Source organism: Pleurodeles waltl, chromosome 8, assembly GCF_031143425.1.
Source record: "Pleurodeles waltl isolate 20211129_DDA chromosome 8, aPleWal1.hap1.20221129, whole genome shotgun sequence".
Taxonomy (NCBI): Eukaryota; Metazoa; Chordata; class Amphibia; order Caudata; family Salamandridae; genus Pleurodeles; species Pleurodeles waltl.
Window position 1 is genome coordinate 1,356,561,469 of NC_090447.1, and position 20,183 is coordinate 1,356,581,651.

The 20,183-nt window shown below is 43.9% G+C and overlaps 1 protein-coding gene across 2 annotated transcripts in view; it reads left to right on the forward strand.

The window, feature by feature from the left end:
• Nucleotides 1-5,728: 5,728 nt before the first annotated feature.
• The window catches only part of LOC138249229 (matrilysin-like), a 92,384-nt gene continuing 77,929 nt past the window's right edge, over nt 5,729-20,183 (forward strand). Inside the window, exon 1 of one of the 2 annotated variants that reach the window (XM_069203205.1) lies at nt 5,729-5,895. In XM_069203205.1, the coding sequence (XP_069059306.1) occupies nt 5,782-5,895 (114 nt within the window). In that variant the 5' untranslated portion in view covers nt 5,729-5,781. The remainder of the gene's footprint in view (nt 5,896-20,183) is intronic. The other variant, XM_069203207.1, reaches the window with a different exon arrangement.

The following is a 20,183-nucleotide window of genomic DNA, read 5'->3' on the forward strand; positions in this document are numbered from 1 at the left end:
CACTAATATCTCAAAATTAGCCTATGGTCATGCACAAGACAGGTTGGCTGCATGGCCCGGCATATAACTAAACCTTGCATTAAACTCGCTACGGGTTGATAAATACAAGTGAATGGAAGACCACAGCTTCACAAGACCTTTGTGTTTGTTTTTTTAGTTTGTATTGTAATTTTTATAAGACTATGGCCCTCATTAAGACATCGGCGGTAAAAACCGCCTACCGCCGTGGCGAAAGCCGCCAAATGACTGTCGCCGTGGCTATCAGCCGTCCTCCATAATATGACCACAGCCAGATTTCCACCACAATGAGGGCGGAATTCCAGCTGTAGCCATGCCGATGGATGGCGGTAAGATGGCGCTGCTACCACCATTATGAGAAATAATACGGCCTGGTTGTGTTCTGCTGGTGGGCACTGCTGGTGGTAGCGCGCCCTGTCCCATCTCCTGCCGGAAGACCTCCTGGAGCCAGGTAAATCGGGACTCCGACAGGGAAGAGGGTTGGGGGGTGTTGTGTGTGTGTGTGGGGGTGTGTGTGCATGTATGTGTGTGCGTGATTGCGGGTGTTTGTCGAGTGTTGATTGTTTGCGGGAATGTATTGAAGTGTGAGTGTGTGTATGTATAGAAATAGGAATGCGTGTCTGCGTGTATGTTTTGAAGTGTGTGCAGATGTCTGTGTGATTGGATGCATGCAATGCTGTATGTATGTGTGAATGAGTGTGTGTCTGCGTGTGTGTGTGAATGGGGGCGTGTATGTAGGGGGTTGGGGGTTGTTTGGAGAGGTGGGGGTGGGTGGTGATTGGAGAGGTAGGGAGGTTGGGGGAATCCTATTAGTGACAGGGAAGGAATTCCTTGTCACTGACAGGGCCTACTGCCATGGTAAGCCATGGCGGTAGGTAGGGTCATAATCCTGCAGGAGCACAATGGTGGCCGCCGGGCTGGAGATGGTTATCTCCAGCCTGGCGGTTGCTACCACTATTGCGGTCGGAGTGGTACGAAGCCAACCCGCCAATGTCATAATGTGGCGATAAATACCGCCAGCCTGTTGGCGGTTCTACCGCCACATTATCGCCGACCGCCGGCAATAATGACCTCCTATATCATAATCATTTTTTAACATATATATGTATATTTTGGGGTTTTGAAACCCTAATGTGGGTTAATGAACCTGTATGGTGCTGTGGGTGCTTGTTGAGTCACCTTCAGCGTTTGCAACCAGAAATGGTTGAAAAACCCTTGCTACAGTATCTGCAGAATTTAAGGCAGGGTTCATGAACCTCAGACCATGATCCAGCCACAAGCCTGACAGCAACATTTTTTTTTTTTTTTTTAACTAATGGGCCTTAGGGTCAGTGTATGTTCATACTTCCTCCTTGGGCACCCTTTGTGGTTTTTGAGGATGTGTGGACAGTAATATTGGTAACATCAGGAACTTCAGGACCCCAGTCTGGAGACCTAAAATTGACAATTGATGAGAAATGCTCCCAAGTTCAAGCAGATGTCACAAACTAGAGGTACAAATATCTCTAACTTATGACCCTTTCAAGCCCAACTTGTACATTTCTATTATTTTAGTTTCTCAAAAACCGGTGATGAGAGTTACAATAAGCCACGAAAAGGCACTTCTTTGAGTATGGTTCTAGTTTCATTCTTCCCCCTCAGCAGGGATCAATGCATATGGAGGCAGATAACATTTTCTGGTCACTTTACTTGCTTTTTCACTTTGCAGTGTGCATCAAAGATGATATGGGCCTATTAGAGAAAAAGAAAATGAAGTCTTGTCCATTATTTGGGCAGCAAAACACAACCATTATTGAGGTGTATTAGGCCCAGAAAACTGGCACCAGTGCCTCTGCATCTACTGAACCAACAAAAGTTACATCTGTGATTTAATTAGTGGAGTAATGTTTGTGCTTCCTATAGCCTCTCTCTGTGTTTTGCATGTATCAGCAGTGACTGACTGTAAGAACTTTATGATGCCATGCCAGTCACCAGTCTTCCTAAGAAACAGTGACTGATTCAAAGACAAGGTACTAAATCACAATGAAGATTCTAGAAAAAAACGACACAAACCTAGCATCCCATTTTACAAATGTACTTATTTTCTGAAACACTAAATGTAATGATATTAGAGTCTATAGGAAAGGTAGCCCAGGGAAAGGCAGCAAAACCTGGCTAATTTGAACCTTTGTGGGTATACACCAACCACCCTAAAGGTTTTTTCCACTCCGTATGTATTCTTAATCCGAAGTGTTCTATACAATTGATTCACAATAATGTGATTATTTTAGCAACTATAAATGTTATGTTGATTTTTACATTTAGAATATTTTGAAAAAATATTTTAAAATAAACTAAGAATTAAATTTATTTTTTGTTTTAAATTATTTATTTTATTTTAACATTCGTCCCACAGGATTTGATTTTAAGTCCCTACATCTATTGCTTCTATAATTGGGTGTTTTTGTACCTGTGAGTGACCATAGGTGGTGCCTTACTTATTCCAGCTGGGAGCTGGAGTACATTTGCGACTGCTACGGACCCTTTTTAGGTTGAGCCTAAACATCACTTGCACTGTCGCTTTACAACCTGTTGCATACGATCCTCCCAGTGATTTTCATTTGTCTGTGTCAGTGTCCTTTAAAAATACTTGCTTGCTAATGGTCAATCCTTTTTCTTTGTCCCTCCTTTAGGTCTTTTGTTTCCTCCAATGAAGCACCAGCCAAGTACTGTATCCTTACGCTTTGCTTTTTTATCTGTTGGTTTGATGGATTTTTTTTTCTTTCTTGTTGGTGTTACTCTATGGGCAAGTGTTCAACTACGACACCTGTATTTTATTGCAGCTTATCAGAACGGCATCTGCCTCACAGCCACCATGCTTCAGGTTTCACTATGGCAGACATGCACCTAACTTTTAGCTACATGGGCGCTGTGCTTCATGTTTTAGCACAGCGCCCACTTTCTTGTTTTCAAAATGTCTATTGTACACTTAGAAGCTCATGTTCCTATGCCATGTCCATCCTTCACACACCTTCTGGTCCATTTGTTCCATCCCCTTCCCAGCCTCCCTCTTGCCCTTCATTCAGGTCCTCCCATTCACTGCAAACCATTGTTATGTTGGCCCTGCTGCCAGTTCAATAGCTAATTTTTAAATTGCATATTCAGGTTTCCTGCTGCCTTTTTCAGGAGCCGCCAGCACTTGACTGAAGCTGCACTAAACACCCAGGCGACACCAGCCTTGAAACACAAGAGCTCTCCGGCTCTCCTCCTCCTCTCACCATCCCCCAGAATCTTTTGTGCTGCTCAGAGAGCGCATCGGCAGGCATGTATCACTGTGCTCTCACAAGAATGCAAACAGTCTGAGCAGGTGGCGTGTAGAAACCTTGGATCATGCTTAGTACTAAAACCATTCCAAGTCTCCACATAGACTCGCCTCGCACCTTGTTCAGGTGATGGGCAACACCCGTCCCTCTATGCGCACACTCTATGGCTGCCCCTTTTGTGTTGACTATGTGAACACAAAGTGCCTCGCATTGCACCTCTCTTGCCCCCCTTCCCACCTCATTCTGCTGTTTCCATGCCCAGGCTGAAGACCTAGCAAATCTCTAGTCCCCCCCCCTCAGTTCCACAGCACCAGTGCATAGTGAGTGCCCGTGAACTGATAAGAGACATTTCTTACTCAGAGTCTGCCCTTTCTCTGGCCCTCTCTCTGCGTGTCCACCTGCACACCCTAAATCGGTGTCCATATGTGCACCCTAACTCGGTGTCCTGCACCTCTTTACGTACCACATTCCCTCCATACGTACACTCAAGGCGAGGCGGCCCCCACCTCTGCATTCCTGTGGGTGCACTCTCAGTGCCTGGCAAGCCTCCAAAAGCGGCTTGAAGAGTTTATGGGCTGCCCCCCCGTCCCTCCATGTGACCATTTAGTGCCCACCATTCTCGCTGCCGAAGGTCTCCCATGTCCTACTATGCAGACAGTGCCTGCCACCCATATTGACTACCTCCCCTGAGTCCCTCTATGCGCACACTGAGCCTGGCACCTCTCAGTTCTCCTCCCTTTTACCTTTTGCGTGCACTCAGTATGTGGTACCATCCCAGGCTCCCCGTCCCCATGCCCCTCTTGTCAGCCACACTGTTCACTGGCACCCCTATTTCCACCCTCCCCCATGTTTCTGTGCATGCACACTGGGCCTGGCACCTCTTTCACCCTCCATCCCTCCATATGCACCCCTCTGCAGGCAGAAAGTGCCATGCACCTCTCTCAATCACCCTCCATACACTTTTTTTCTTTGCCCTCTACTTGCTGTGTGTTTCTGCTGCTGTTTTGGTGTGCACTGAGTTTTGTTTTTCTGGGCCTGGGTCCATTTCTCTGCTACTGACCAGTATCTGTGGTGTTTGTATGGGGCCACTTTTTTCTGTGTGACTGTCTGTGTGTGCTCTGCATTTGAACTGCATGTTTGCCTGCGGCCTTAGACCACTGGTTAATAAGCCCCCGAAGCAGTGGCATGCCCCCCAGGCCTCCTCCAAAGATTGGCCTCTTTCTGTGTCACTTAGTTTCATATCCTATATTTGCAGCCTGGGATGGGGGAGAGGAATCTCCACCCATCTCTTAAAGATGCTTTGAGTACAGCTATGGGTCATGGGAGGCTTGACAGAAGCAAAGACAAAAAATAAGTAGTACAAGTAGATGTTGTAGCACCCAGGATAATGTGCTGCATGGCGAAACACTTACAAAGTCCCAAAGGCAAGGCCTATTGGCTATGCTAATGCTTGTTGTATGTAGTAACTATGGAAGGCCAGTTTGTGAATAGGTGGGGCTTACTCTTTTGTAGGTGAGTGCATGTTTCTCACCAAAATCCCTCCCTAGCCCTCCATTAACCCCTCCATACTCTTCACTTCACCCCTCCCCTTCAGAAGTAGTCCCCATTTTCCAGCTACTCCTCTCTGTTCCTCCTGCATTTACTACTAAAACGTATTTTTGCGTTGTGCAGAAATTCCCAAAGTCAGGTTGGAGATCTGTACACACAGAAGATAGAGTCAGAGGCCGAGATCTCCACTAAAAGGTATATGAATAGCATTTTGTAGTTTGTTAGTAGTACAACTGTTGTACTACTAACATATTCAAAATGGAATTTGTGGGTAGGCCTCTTTATCATGAAATATGCGCTTCATAGATTTCCCCATCAGCCAGGTCTTTTGTCTTTTTTTCAGTTTAGTGTGTATTTTATTACCTTTTTTAGACATCAGTAGATATGTAAGAATTATTAAAGGACACATATAATGGTCAACACAATTACGTTTCACATTGTGCTTTGCTAAGCAGAGAACATTATTAACACTTTCAATGGCTCTGAAAATGGTCATTTCAAGTGTGGTCAATGATTTAACTGTTGAAGCAAGTGTTGCAACAGATTTACAGGAAATTAAAATCATCAGACCTGAGAATATAGTGATGCATTGATGGTGTGCCTGGCAGGAACCTCTTCGAGTGACCTCCACCCACTGGTGCTTGAAAAGCCAGATAAGGAAATCTGTGTGGTTTCATTCTAATTTTGTCAATGATTTAATTATTGGCGATTAGCAAGAAAGAGGTTTGGCACCAGTGAAAATAAATTTCTGCCACTGAGAACAAAACAATTACATTGGAAATTTAAAACATGAGTCATGTGGGCTTGTGCAAGAGTTGCAGCTTATAAGTACCGCAGACGTGGATGCTAGCTAGAGAATATTAAACAAGTTTGCCACCCAGCTCACAAACCTGCCTTTGATGCACTCCAAGCCATGATGCATGTTGGTACTTTTGCCGCTATTCTTGCTATCCTTGTCGGTAACATTGCGCATCCGGTGCCTCGTGATGACACAAATGCACCCCTCACCGATGAAAGGCGTGCAGTGGTATGTATGTGTTTTTTGCTTACTTAATTCAAGGTTCTCTTTAATGTGGACTAATCATTTGAGAGCCTGTGCGGAACAGTTCTTAAGGAAGTAAAGAATGAATAGGCAAATGTAGAACAATGTTAAGAGGCCTTCAGCTGATACTTAATGGAAGAGTGTAGAGAAGTTGTTCTTAACCTGTGGTCTGGGGATCTCTGGTGGTCCGGGACACCAACTCAGGGGTCCCGGAATGCATAGAAAATTAAATAATACTGAGCAAGTAAATACATATGAATTAAGAAGAAAAATTGAAAATTCAGGAACTTTCAGTAAATGTGAAGGAATGTGAAATGGGAGGCTAAAAATTTACTTGGTGTCTTCAGATTGATTTGTAGGAGGAGTGCAAACGCATCAAACAGAATATAGTCTAGAAGAAGGGTGATCTTTGTTGAATTTAGAAAAGCCCCAACCTTCCCATTAAAATGAAAATGTTCATTTTTATATTTGTTTGTCAATTAAATAAAATAGTTCATTATTTGTATATTGTTTTGAGGTTCAAATCATCAAAATTGCTTAAGCCTGGGTTCTCGGCTTCCAGTAATGACTCAGTGAGGCTTCCCAGATTCCAATAATGATTCAGGGGGTCCCAGATTTCAGTAATGATCAAGAGGGGTCCACATTAGACAAAAAGTAAGAACTGCAGGTGTATAAGCTCTATGAGGCTTTGTCAGGGACAGGCATTAGGAAAACAATTGGCAAAAGGTTATTTATACTATTAGGTGGAGCATAGCAGCAGGCAAGCGCTGCTTTTCTGGCGTTTGGTATGTATCTGGGCTTTTAACAACTTCTGCCTCACTCCCATCACCACCACTGGCTCATGGGCTTGCCCTTTTAAAAATCCTTTGATGACATTGATAAATGGCTTACGTTTTTCTCTCCTTGGGGAGGTTTTGTTACAGATTTGCCATGGCCCCTCTTACATGGGTAATTGGACTTTTAACTGCGACTCTGTGAGCGAACTTCTTTTTCCTTTTGTGTGACTCTTCACCCAGATGTTCATGGCGGCTGTGGTGCTGTCAATCGGCTAGCTAATGTGAAACTGTTTTACTTTTCATTTTCAATTTATGCGGCAAGAAAAGTCCGGTTAGGATACAACGCAAATAGCTCTAACTCGAGCCAATGCGAGACCCGTTGTATTGCATAATGCTTTACCCCTTCTCCTTGGTACCGCCCCCGCAGTCCTCCTCCTCGCCCTTCCTTGGGGGTCCTACCTGCTTGCCGATAAAAAGCGCTTCGGCGCAGCGATAGCGCTGGTAGCCTCGTAGCGCTTATTTTTCCGTTTTTTTCTTATGCTCTGACTAGCGAATACATGTTTGTGAAAAGAGTGTTGTGGATAATGAAAGTTCTCGGGAACCCAACATAACAATGAAAGTGTTAGAATAGCGTGTTGCTGCGTGCTGAGCTACTCAAGGGCATACTGCAAAAGAAATAAAGCCAAGCTTTTCGTGGGTGATCTTGCACCTCAGCAGTGTGAAGCAACCATTTATAATTGTGGTTCACTATACCGGAGCATTTGTAAGTTCTCTCTATGATGTCATTGATTGTATGGGTATTTGACTAACCTTAAACCCTCAATGGCCCAGCAGTGTTGTGCTCTTGGCTGGTGCGGCTGGAAGATCCCCAACTCGTCATAAACTGCTTCTGCTTTGATGCTAACAGAGTGAACCTCGAGCTCCCCAACCCTCCTTTCTCCGTTTATGCTGCCTCTAGCAGCCATGTTTCTGCTGTCAGCCACTGAACTTTTTCAAAAGTATTGCAAATCTACCAGCTGACATGTTCTCAAGGCCCAGAGGAAAAGCTCATCATTCCCAAGTCAGAGTAAGTATTCCTATGTATTCCCTGATCCTAAATGAAAAACCTTATAGGGCCATGAGAGTGTGTGGTTAGTGGACAATCATGGGGAGGGTTGCTTTTTACCTTCCGATTTCTGTGCATTATTGTACTTGCGTTATAACGTCTTAGGTAAAAATATGCTTTGTGACCAAGCTGGAGTTTTATATAGTCCCCGCCCACTTGCCACCTATTGAGAAGGTGATTTATTGTATATATTTTCGTTGATCCAGGAGACCAGAGTTTAATTTCTAATTTTTTCCTATTTTGACCAAAAATTTGCAAGCGGAGCATCTCTGTACAAGAATGTGAATAACTAAAAATAAGTATATGGTGTGGTATATAACGCTGTCTCAATTACATGTCTCTTGCAGTTCCATCCTCCCAATCACATTCTAGTAGCTTCAGGCTACTCAGCAGGAGCCCACACCTTTCATTCCTTCGTGGTTGTGATGTTAGTGCTGCAACACAAACATCATTCTGTTCCTGTACATTAAATGATAGAGCTGCACTAAGTTGCTTGTAGACATGAACTTCGAAGCATTAAACGTGTAAGCTTCAACTTGGTCTTGGAGCAGAGGCATCCTAAACACGCATGTTCTCCAGGTGGCAAGCTTATGCGACAGTAATTGCTTACCCGGAAATTCGGTCATTAGCGACGCCGGGATTTTTTCTCTTTCATTGACGAGCGAAGCAAGTCAAAGGTGGACAGATCTCAAAAGTTCAGTGTTTCCGTACTGAGAACTACCACAATCTGTGCTTTTGGTGTTGAAACTGGCAGCTTCCATGGGCAGTGATCTGAGCCGAGAGGTTGCTCTTTTGCTGGGTGAGGTTTATGAGGATCATACCAGTGAAACGGTTCTGCAGCATCCAAAGCCAGCACCACATAGCAATGCTGAGGTCCTCTGAAGAGGTTCATGGAAATTAAATATCATAGGAAAATTCCTCAGTGAAAATTGAACTAGTTAAATCAAACGAGATGACCTGACTGAAAATTGGTTAGCGTTTTTTTCCATTAAAAGAAGACTAAAAAAGAAAAAGAAAAGACTGAAGGACTACAACTACCATGATGATTGTGAAAAGTTGTACGACTTTGTTTGAGCCCTACCACAATTTGGGTTTATTATTTCTGATTTAGATGTGAAGAATTACTAGTAGCAGGTAATATAAACCTGCTCAGAAAAATCGGGTGCAAAAACTACTATTTATAGATGGTGATTCACACTGAGAAATAATCAGTGCTTAATTTATAAATGAAAACGAGCCGGTGCTCAAAGCTCTCCTGTGAAAAACGCGGATACGGCAATTAAATGTGCGAGCAGGAAATACTGAGACAGCGTATTTCAGCAGCCATCTCGGGCCTCTTTAATCCATTTACTGCTTTTTTTTTATCTCGTTGTGGCGCTTTTTCGTTTTTCTCTTCCTTCGTCTTTCCCATACGTGTCTTTTACTCGCAATAAATGCGTGAGGCAGAAAAATAAGTGCCGGTGCTAAAAAAGGAGGCCCGTGCCCCCGCAATGGAAACCACCGGCTCAAATTAAGCACTGAAAATAATGTGCGCAAATGCCTTTTAAGCCCTCCTGGCATGCGCTATGCCCACTATCCCAATGTTTAACACAGGATATCAACCCCGCGCTTTTCCTTGTAGAATATGCCTGGTCCAAACACTCCTGATAAGTGCTTATGCGTCTTCTCTTTAACGTGAATTATTCTGAATGAAGCAGTGTGTTGTTGGTTCCCGTATGGCTGAGCAGATTTCTGTTTCTTTTTCTATGTATTTATCTTTGATCCCATTCACATCCTAATGGCTATTCTAAAGGTGCTCTAGTAAACTTACGAACGACAAAAGCAGACTAGAAATCTGTGTATGCCCTGCGGTCCCAGAGTTAAATCCGAATCAAGTCAGCTCAGCCTTTACTACTTCCGCGGATGTAAAATGAGGACCTAAAAGATTGGGAACAATTACTAACCTGGCTGTTTTTCACTAAGGGGTTCGAGATAAACAACGAGAGCAAAGCTCGAGTTGTCTTTGCTGTCACTCAGAACCAAAGGTAAAAAATATTATTCTCATTAATTTTTTACACCTCTACAACTATATGTTATGCTTGTCCCCCAAAAGCATCACCCCTTCTTTCAACTGCAGGGACAGAGAAGTATTGGGGGGTGTTACATTGTTACTTGCATCGCTTGGCCTTTACTCCTGGTCGTAAAAGTAAAAACAAATACCTGTCTTCCTGCCACCTACTCCCACCACACATAGGGCCAGATTCACAAAGGTACATTCCCACTGTTGGTCTAAACTTAGCCTAAAAGTCTCAGGGTCATCTTTAAGTGCCCCTAGTGCAACCTTAGCATGCCATAGCATCATTTTTTTGACGCAAAGGTGGCACTAAAGTGGCATTTTCCCAGCACCATATTTACAAGGTGGCGCAATGCATGCATTGCCCCACTTTACAAACCCTTTCGCCACATTATACCAGTGCTAGGCATAATGTTTGCAAGGGTGATGTTACTCTGTCAGGGAGACTGGCAAAATGGCGCAAAGAAATCTAAGAGATTTCCTTGTGCCATTTCTTTCTCCCACTTTTAACATCTGCTCAGAGCAGGCGTTAAAAGGGGGCACACCATTATTTTGGTGGTGGTAGGGGGGCATTAAGGGGTGCAAGGAAAGTGGCACTGCACTGGCTGCAGCGCCACTTCCCTTAAATCTGCCCTTCAGGTTATGACTTTCAGTATTCACACAGGGCACTTATGAGTAGTAGCTTTACATCCGCACTCCGGGCGGAGATTCCACTCTGGGTGCGGAGTGTGCTCTCCACACCCAGAGTGAAATCTCCGCACAGGAGTGTATTCTCTGCACTCAGGGCATTATCCACCCACGTGTGGAGAGTACACTCCAGGTGCAGAGAACTCACTCCGCACCTGGAGTGGACTCTCAGCCCCAAGGTGTGGACGTAAAGATACTACTCATAAATGCCCTTTGATAATACTGAAAGTCGTAAACTGAGACTTTTACCTTTACCATTGTGGATTGGGCCCCTGGTGTTTTCCCCTTCTGGGCACAGGGTTGTTAGTTCTGCATCAGAGCAGAGAGCCAGCACCCCACTGACAAGCTCTCTGAGAGCCCTGAAATCCCTTCATTACACGACAACAGTAGGAGACAATTTTTGTTTCCCACTGTTGCTACATCATAGCGGTGAATACCCCAACACAGAATCTGGTATTCACGCTAGTGGTGCTTAATGGGAGTCATACAAAACAAAAACGTCTATTCTTAATCGCCATTTAGCAGTTCATTTGGGGGCTGTATTCAATTGATGATCAGTATCATGATCAGTGCCTGGTTCAGTGTTAAAAACAAAAATAATGAAATTGAACGCTCTCCGCACTGAGCCCGAATATATTGGGAGTGATCTGCCCTCTGCATTCACGCAAGCCTCAGTTTCTTGCGCGTTCCACCAACACCATATTTAAATCCCATACAGAATTACGTCACTTGGTATTGCAGAGCTGTGAGAAGCTCATACAGTCTGGGTTTTCTAGTGCATTCTGGTGCTTGCAGTTCTGTTTAAATCATCATATAATCATGAATATGAGCCCCAGAATGTAAAACCATGGGCAATGCTAGTTACTCACTTATAGATATGGGAAACCTCAAAGCTATGCTACTAACAGCTTCAGCAGAATGATTGAGAAGAGAGTGTATTGGATGTCCTCATAGTATTGTGGGGAGTGTGAAGGCCATGACCCAGAAATGAGCTCATAAATCAAATCAAAACAAGTGCCTAGTCACATCCCTACCACGTGAGAAGCATTTGAGTAGATAGGTGGGGCATCAGCCTTCTGGGTGAAACATGAGTAGATTAGTCAACAGTCCTCTCATGATGAATTACATTTTTCATGTCTCCAAATAGATTCAGCCATTAATACCACATCACATGCCACATTATTTTACGGGAAGCATTTGGGTAGCTAGGTGAGGCGTCAGCCTTCTGGATTAGTCAACTATCCTCAAATGAATCACATGACGAATGGCTTTTTTCATGTCTCCAAATAGACTCTGACAGCCATTAATATCACATCACATGCCACATTATTTTGCCTCTAGTCACTATTTGCGGCTACATACTGTATTATTTAAAGAAGAAGGTGCTTTACTAAATACATGCATGTATATGATTGATGGTGGAATCCAGCTAAGCATTAGTTATTGCCCTGTGGTTCTATTATTCATTGCATTACCAAGAATAAGTACAATCTAGAAATATCTACTGTTTATCCTCTCACAAAAGGTCTCAAAGTGTGGATTATATGACTTTTCTAGGATATTCATTCCATTGGGGATATTCAATACTGTCAAGTAATACATCTTTTGTGTGTAACCTGCAGTCATCTGTTGACACCTGGCTTCCTAAAAAATATCTTTACGCATTCTGGAGCTTGTTGTTTTGTTTTCCCTGTTAGAATGTTTTTAAAAGAAACAAACCCTTTCTAAACGGCCAATTCATAAGATAAGACATACCTCTTGGCCTCCTCTGGGAGCTGCCATAACTTCACCCCAAGCCAGAGAGTACGTTAGACCATATCAAAGTGGCAAAGATAGTGCTATAAATACTGAAATGACAAAGTATCTTTCTAATATAGTTCAGCACTGATGGTCCAGTAGAAAGCAAAAACCTGACTTGAGCAGCACATGCTTTGTGATCAGCCTGGAAATCTGTCACTTAGGTGAAGTTCATAGTACCACACAGCATAAAATTACCAAGATCTGCTTCACATTTTCAGAGTAAGAAAAATGGACAACAGTGGCTATATGGCTGAGCTGAAGTTTGTCAAACGACTATCACATCATCATCAAGCAAATAACTTGGTAAAAGGAGGCAACAAATCACATGAGCCATGGTGAAACAAGAGTGAGACCAGCACACCAAAGGGCGCCCTGGCAGGCAAGCTCACAAATTACAATGTGATAGTGTCTTTCCTGGAACCAAACCTACCCCAAGCAACTACCTATGTACACTAAGAACTATACACTACTCATCTGATCCTCAAGAGATGAACAGTCACTGTGATATCTATGCAGGGCTCACTGATTATCTATGCCACTAGGTCAGTGGTCTTCAAATATTTTTATTACCTCTCCCCCTCGAATAGAAATACATTTTGGTTGCAACACCTGTGACACTAACGCACATGCCCTACTAAAATGTTAAAATGTGAACACTGAAAATTACAGGCATAGATCAGTAGAAGTTAAGAATGGTTTGTTTGGAGCTAAATATGAAGAACAACAAACATAATATTATGTACCACCTATTATAAGTCAGACCCTACAAATATTACATGTTCTAGCACATGCACTAGCAGGAGTACAAGCTCCTTTCACACACACAGAGGGAGTGCTGCAAGCTTCCTTAACTGGCAAAGGCTTGTACAGCACAGTGGACTCTATTAAAGACAGAATAGGTATGGTAGAGGTAGAATCAGTGCAAGCTTTGCTCTCACACAAAACAAGGGAGAGTGTGGACAGCAGCAAAATAGGTTAATCACACAGAAAGAGAACAGGTATAGCATGGAAAGCAGAGAGCTAAGCCTGGGGGCAGGCCTTCTGTGAGAGTCTTCATATCACAACAGAGTATGCAGGTACACAAGAGGGCAGGGGCCATCTCTGGGTCTCATCTGTCTCTGATGGCTTGTGGCAGAGAATGGGCAGGAGTGGTTGTCTTAAACTGATACCCTCCTGCCTCAGGAGTGCATGCTGGATTGAGACTGGGGCAGGGGCCTACTATTAGTTTTGGTATAAGAGCCTCTGTCATCCACTGATCTTCTCTGTCATTCCTCGTAGACCCTCTGAAAAGCATCCAGATCCTTTAAATTGTTCTACTATACTTTGGGAGTGCCTCAACCTTCATCTAGTTGCCCTGATGCTAGCATCGCAAGGCTCATTGCTACCTTTCTCATTACCTATGCTAGCTTCTTAGGCCTTAAGCCAGCCCATAAAGAACTTCATCCATCCCCAAGAGATTTCAAGCTCATCCAGTCACAAGCTATTCCTCAGCCCTGTCCAGTCTTGACCTTCATCCAGGCCTCAGAGATTACTCAAGGATCAACAGCTGCCAATACTCAGAGTATGTCAAGCCCCTTCATGTCTGATGCCTTTACTGAGGCACCCTTAACCTGCTGGGTTTTTGGGGTCCTAGGAGATCCTTGGCTGGCCCTGCAGAGTCCTCCACCTAAATCTTAGAAACTTTTATCTACTCCATGCATTCCCTTAGAAAGGCCTCAAAGAAATTTACCTGACCCTCACAAACCCACAATTGGCACTCATTGGCTCGCATCTCACAGGCTTCCATTTCGGATGTCCCAGCAACAAGAGCTGCATAACCCTCCTCTCAGAATATAGTAAATGGGTTTCAAATACGTTCCTCCCATTCAGTCTTTCAGAATTATTTGCTTTTGATCATCAGGTTTCTTGACCTTTCCAGTGGGTGAGTCTCACTTCCTGAGTCTCACTCATGGTAATTTCATGGTAATTGGACTGAGTGTGTCCACATTTTAAGATAAGGCCTCTGTGGTGTAACTAGTGTAAGGGGCACTGGGCTGGTTACACGTGTGCACACGGGTCCGGGTTGCATGTGAGAGACTACCATCATGTGCTGCCTGATAGCTGAACATAGGTAACATTTCTGTGGCAGGTTTAAACTGCACATTTGACCTGTCATAATAGCCTCTTTTGACAAGCCAAACATTCCTTTTAAATATTCATAAATCTCAGCTAAGTAGGCCTTATTACCCAAAAATACAGGGTACATGATATTTAAATGTAAGGCATGTAGAAATGAATGTTGAACATGTGCTTACAGTGAAATAGCCCCAAACGATTTTTTCACCACAGCCAGGCTGGCTGCTTCCACAGGGAAACACTGGGCTATATTATTACATTTAATAAAAGTTAAATTTGGATTTATAGCCACTAGAGGAATAAGCCAAGGTCTATTTTTTATAGTTATCCAAAACTTGATTTATTGGTGAAATCAAAGTTGTCTGCATATTATGCAAAAAAGACACTTTAAAAAAAGTTACCAGTTTCCTGCCTAAAGCTTGTAAGCATTCAACTGTCACCTGTATGTTGGATGGTCCCCCTGTGGTGAGATGTGGATTGCTCTCAGGCAGAGGACAAAGGGCTTTGGTGTAGAGGGGTGCGGGCCTTCCCTTGACAGGATGTCATGGGGGGTGTGCCCAAGTAATAGCTACACTTCAAAAGGGCCTATCCTATCACAAGCAGATAAATCTGGCACCTAGACAACATGGGTCCAAAACCAGTGTAAGGGGGAGCTACCCCAGTACCAGTTTGGAGTGGCCACCTAGGAGGGTTTGCCCATTATCATAGCTACATCTCAGGGTGGGGACAGGACCTCTCAGCAGGGGAAGAAGGGTTGCACCACATTGGATTGTCCCAGAATGCTGTGCAGGAGAGTTTGGTAGGCGTGGAGGGGTGATGTGGTATCCTAGGATTTGCCTGGGGTACCTGGCAACTTTCCACCCACATTAATAAACACCAATCAAAAGGAGAGACTGTGAGCAAGACCCTGTACCTGGATGCCAACACCACCAGAATCACATACAGCGGAAAGGAGAAGCCACCTGATGCCCCTGATGAGCTAAGGACTTTAACAACAGCTGACCCTCAGGACTTGATGGGTCTCTCCAGAGTCAGAGGCACCAGCCCCTTTATGCCCCTGAGCACCAGTTGGGAAAATACTTAAAAACCTCTGCTCCCCAAGTGCCCTGCAAGGCAACTAGGAGGCCATAGGGCCTGTGGAGGGCAAAGCAGAGGAAAAGGCTGGTGTAGGGAGCAAGTGAAACCAGCTCCCTGCAAAGTGTGCCCCTTTAAAAGCCACAGGACCTGCTCTTAATGCTCCCTGTGGCTAGAACTCACCACCAGAAGCAGAATGAGCCAAAGATAAGGTATATTGGTCCAACAAGGCTTGTGTCATGTGTCCTGAAAGAATTGCCCATTTAAATATGCCTGCAATGAGCGATTGTCAGCGTTGGGGCTCTGCCTGCCACAACTTCATTCAATTGCCCCCAGGGTGATTCCATCCCCGGGGGTCAGCACTTCTTTATTTTTAAATAGCTATTTTGTGGGGACTGGTAATGCATGTGCCCCCTTGCCAGACTCATTTGGCCTCTGGATCCCATCACTGAATGCCTGGCGAAAAAATAAGGATAAAATGGGGTGGGGTCTGGAACCCCATTCCCAGGCCCTAATGTGAGGAGAAGGGGGAGCACCATTGAGCTTAGTAGTGCTGCTTCCTGTTCCCTGAGCCCATGACTAAGGAGAGTGGAGAGACCAGAACAGACAGAGATCCACCCCCTTGAGGACAAAGGTGGAAAAACCACATGCCAGCTTCCATGCAGCATGGGGAAGTGCCAGCCTGATGGGGAGCCAGCTGGTGCAGTGCAGGAGCGGACTCCACATGCTTCCCCAATGTTACCAGCAGCAGTGGGTGCCCTGGGTGAGACCTGGGACTCCCCACAAAAGAAAAACAGAAACAGGCACGAGGTTGCCCCAGGACAAGCAAAGAAAGTGACAGTAATGCATGGATCATGGGCCTGGCACTCCCAATAATGCCCCACGAGTATGTGATTTGCATTTTTTTCTTTGTGGTGCCCCAAAATGGGCAAGGACACCACTAATGCACTGTGCATGTGTTGTTGGGGCAGAGGATGCATCAGATGCAGTGCCTCCCTACCCCCATGAGAATCAACAACCTAGCCATAAGTGTCTGGGTTCATTGAAATTATTCTGCCCAGACAAGGTACACCATTATTTAATTTGACCAGATCTGAGGCTTGATACTCTTCAGCTCGGGAGTGCAGGCATCCCTTGTGGTTGACCCTATGGCTACATTATGTAGCCTAATGTGGTGAAAGAAAGACACAAACATGTTTAATGCTGTTTTACATACAAATGCTTTATTAACAATTTTGTTGAAGAAACATTACAATGGTTTTATTAATGGAATTTAATTATGGTTATTAGTTCCAATCTATGATGGTAAATTTAAACATTTGATTATTGTAACTTCAATTACTAAGCCATGATATCCACCTAACCTCTATGCAGGTGTGAAAGATCTAAAACATCTTGGCAACTATTTAATTCCATTACACAGGAAGACTTACTCACGATTATCATACAAACAATGTTCTCAAATCACTTTGTATACCCAATGCCAGGTAACATTGTAAAAGACACAAATACTAAACACCAAAGAACACTGACAGAATGAACAATCTAAGTCCACTAGATAAATTCGACCAGGTAAGGTTAATATGTAAATTTATTCCAAAGATTATGAAGTGACAAAATTCAAAGCATAGACAACAGCCGACACGTTTTGCGTACTCCTGGACTTTCTCAAGGCTGATCACAATAGTATGGTATTCAAACTTAGTACAAAATGAACAAGCATGGTGTGTACCATTGAAAAAACGTAGAAACATTCACCAGTTGCCAATGAAGCTTATCATGGCCTGTGCCCTATAAATGGTATCCTCATGTTACAGTGGTGCCATACCATGGAATGACCAACCTTGCAGGTACTTTCACTGCTGTTAATGACTTTACAGGTTCTATGTTTTTTCAGTTGTACACAACATGCTTGTCCATTTTTTACTAATTTCTCAAAAAATCTTCATATGGATTCCCAAGAGCACCAGACATACCGTCACTCAAGCCTTCATCACCAGCAGACTTGACTGCAGCAGCACACTCTATGCTGCAATCACCAACCACCACCTCCACCATCTTCAGACTATACCGAACGCTGTCGCCAGACTCATCCTGCACTTCCCCCGGTGTACCCACATCATGCCTCACCTCAGAGATCTACACTGACTGCCAATACATATACATTGCCCATTCAACCTCCTCAAACATGCATACAAGGCAGTGCTCAACACTGGAGGAGGAAACCTCATCTCTCGCCTCCACTTTCACCAGCCCACTAGACACCTACACTCTGCCTCCCTCTGTCGCTCTCTCACTATGTTCATCTCACACACACACACACCACATCCGCAGAACAGGAGTGATAGCCGTCTCATACTCACTTCCGGAAGCTGAAGACCTGGCTCTTCAACTCAGACCTTCAGACAACCTTCACACCCTCCAGCAGCTGGGTAGCACTTGGGTGACAAGTCGCAATTTACAAATCCACATAACATAAATGTGCAGTGTACAACATATTATAGGAAATGGCAGCACATTTAAAATATGTGTAAATATGGAATAATGTGAAGGTCTTAGTGTGCTTTAGCAGGTTAGAAAAGAAATTTAAATTTGTTAACATGAGATGCTAGGTGAATGAAAAATGATGTCCTTAAAAGAAAATGATAATACAAGGTTTCTAAAAAGGTAACATTCTGAAATTAACACATTGTGTGCTATTTTTTCTCAACAAACTTACTAAAATATAGATCTGTTCCCTCACTTTAATCACTTAATCATGCTTACTTTCTAAAACTAAAATACAAAAAAATAAGGCTTTGCAGGAAACAATCCAGTTGTGTCCAAGACAATTAGCCATAATGTTGCCTAATGCTTTGCTATGTTTTGGATGAGCAGACTTTCACTTTCTTCAAACCCTCCTTAATTGGCTATTGTGGAGCTGGCATTTAAAACAGAAACAAATAGCATTCTTATTGAAACATGTGATAATGATACTATGTGCAAAGGCTGAAGTTTTAGCTGTCAAAAATTGAATTAACACTACATATTGATGCTAGGTTTCCCCCCTTTGTAGAGACAATTGACTCAGATGACTCAATGAAATATTATTTGCCCTCTGAATATTAAAGACAGAATATTTTGGTTCAGAAATATTAGGGCAAATTCGAAATTGAAATATTAAAAGGTAAATAAGTATTGATGTTCTCTACCTACGGCTACATAGGTTTACCCTGACAATATATATGTATATAGCTTCAAGGTGCATAGATGTGGAGTTAGGAATAGTAAATCTATAACTGCTTTATATTGAGATTGGGTTAATGGTTGGGGGTGAAACCCTACACAAGCAGGAGCCACAATCTCTGTCAGGGTGAAATGCAAGTAAACCCCAAATTAAACTGTGCTTGACTCTGTTGTAGCTTGGCACAGAAACAGTCAGGTTTGACTTAGAGGCAATATGTAAAGCATTTCTGTTGCAGTTCAAACAATAATAAATGAAAACACACCACATGAAAAATCTCATACCAATTTAGAAAAAAGTGGTTATCTGGTCGCTCCAGACTGGGACAAAGTCACAAGTTCAAGCTGACCGCAAGGGAGTGCAGGCTTGATACAGGGACCAAGTTAGGACCAAAGAACAAGAGCACCTTAAATCCTAGTTGTGGAGTGTTGCGAGGTTCTGGGTCAAGGAAGCATCTCTCAGCCAAGACAATGCAAGATCATGTTGTGGAAATGCATCACGCAGCAGCAGTTCCAGAAAGCTGCAAGGCTGCAATGCAAGGTTCTGTGTCATCGAGGATGCCGTCGACGAGGGGTTTGCACTGCAAAGACCTGCCTCAGAGATGCGTCACATAGAGGCAGTTCTGAGGAGGTTGCGGGCTGCAATGTGAAGTCCTTCTTCGGGAATGCATTGTGCAGCGGTGCCAATGCTGAGTTTTGGGAAGGTGATGCATTGTGCTGCATCAGTTCAGCTGGGACCACAGCATGGGTAGCTGTGCACCTTCAGGCCCAATTCCAAGGATCTAGGACTGGGGCGGCACCACTAGGATGGGCAGGACTCACAACTGACAGAGTCTTGTGCTGGCCACAAGGTCATTGTAGCCTGTCATGTCTCTGATGGTCTGATCAAGAAGCCAGCCAAGTTAGCCCTTGGTGCCACTCTGGTGGTCCTGTATTCAAGGATCAGATGAAATACGTCTCCCTCAGGCAGGAGGGTAGCTGGGCAGCACAGCAAGGCAGCAGAATGGCAATCCATCTTTCAAAAAAGAAGCACAGCAGTCCTTCATCTGAGAGTCCATATATCCAGATCTGTATTGAAGAAGTGTGTCTGACGGGACCCAACTGGTGCCCACTTTGAAGTAGTTTCTGGAAGTTCTAACCCTAGAGGTGTTGGGATTTACTGCCTCCCAGCCCTTGCCTTTGTGAGGTGCTAGTGTGGTAGGTGACAGCTCCTATCTCTCATCAAGTCAGAAATAGTCCACCCTGCCAACACCCATTGACCTTTCTCTCACTCTGGGAGCAATACACAAAGCCAGCTGCCAACTACACCTAGTCATGTGACCCAGACACTAAATGGGACAATGGTTAGGACAAGAAATTGACAACTTTAAAAAAGTGGTATTCTTTTAGACTTGTGACTTCAAATCCAACTTTACCATTAAAGAAGGTTTTAAATTACAAT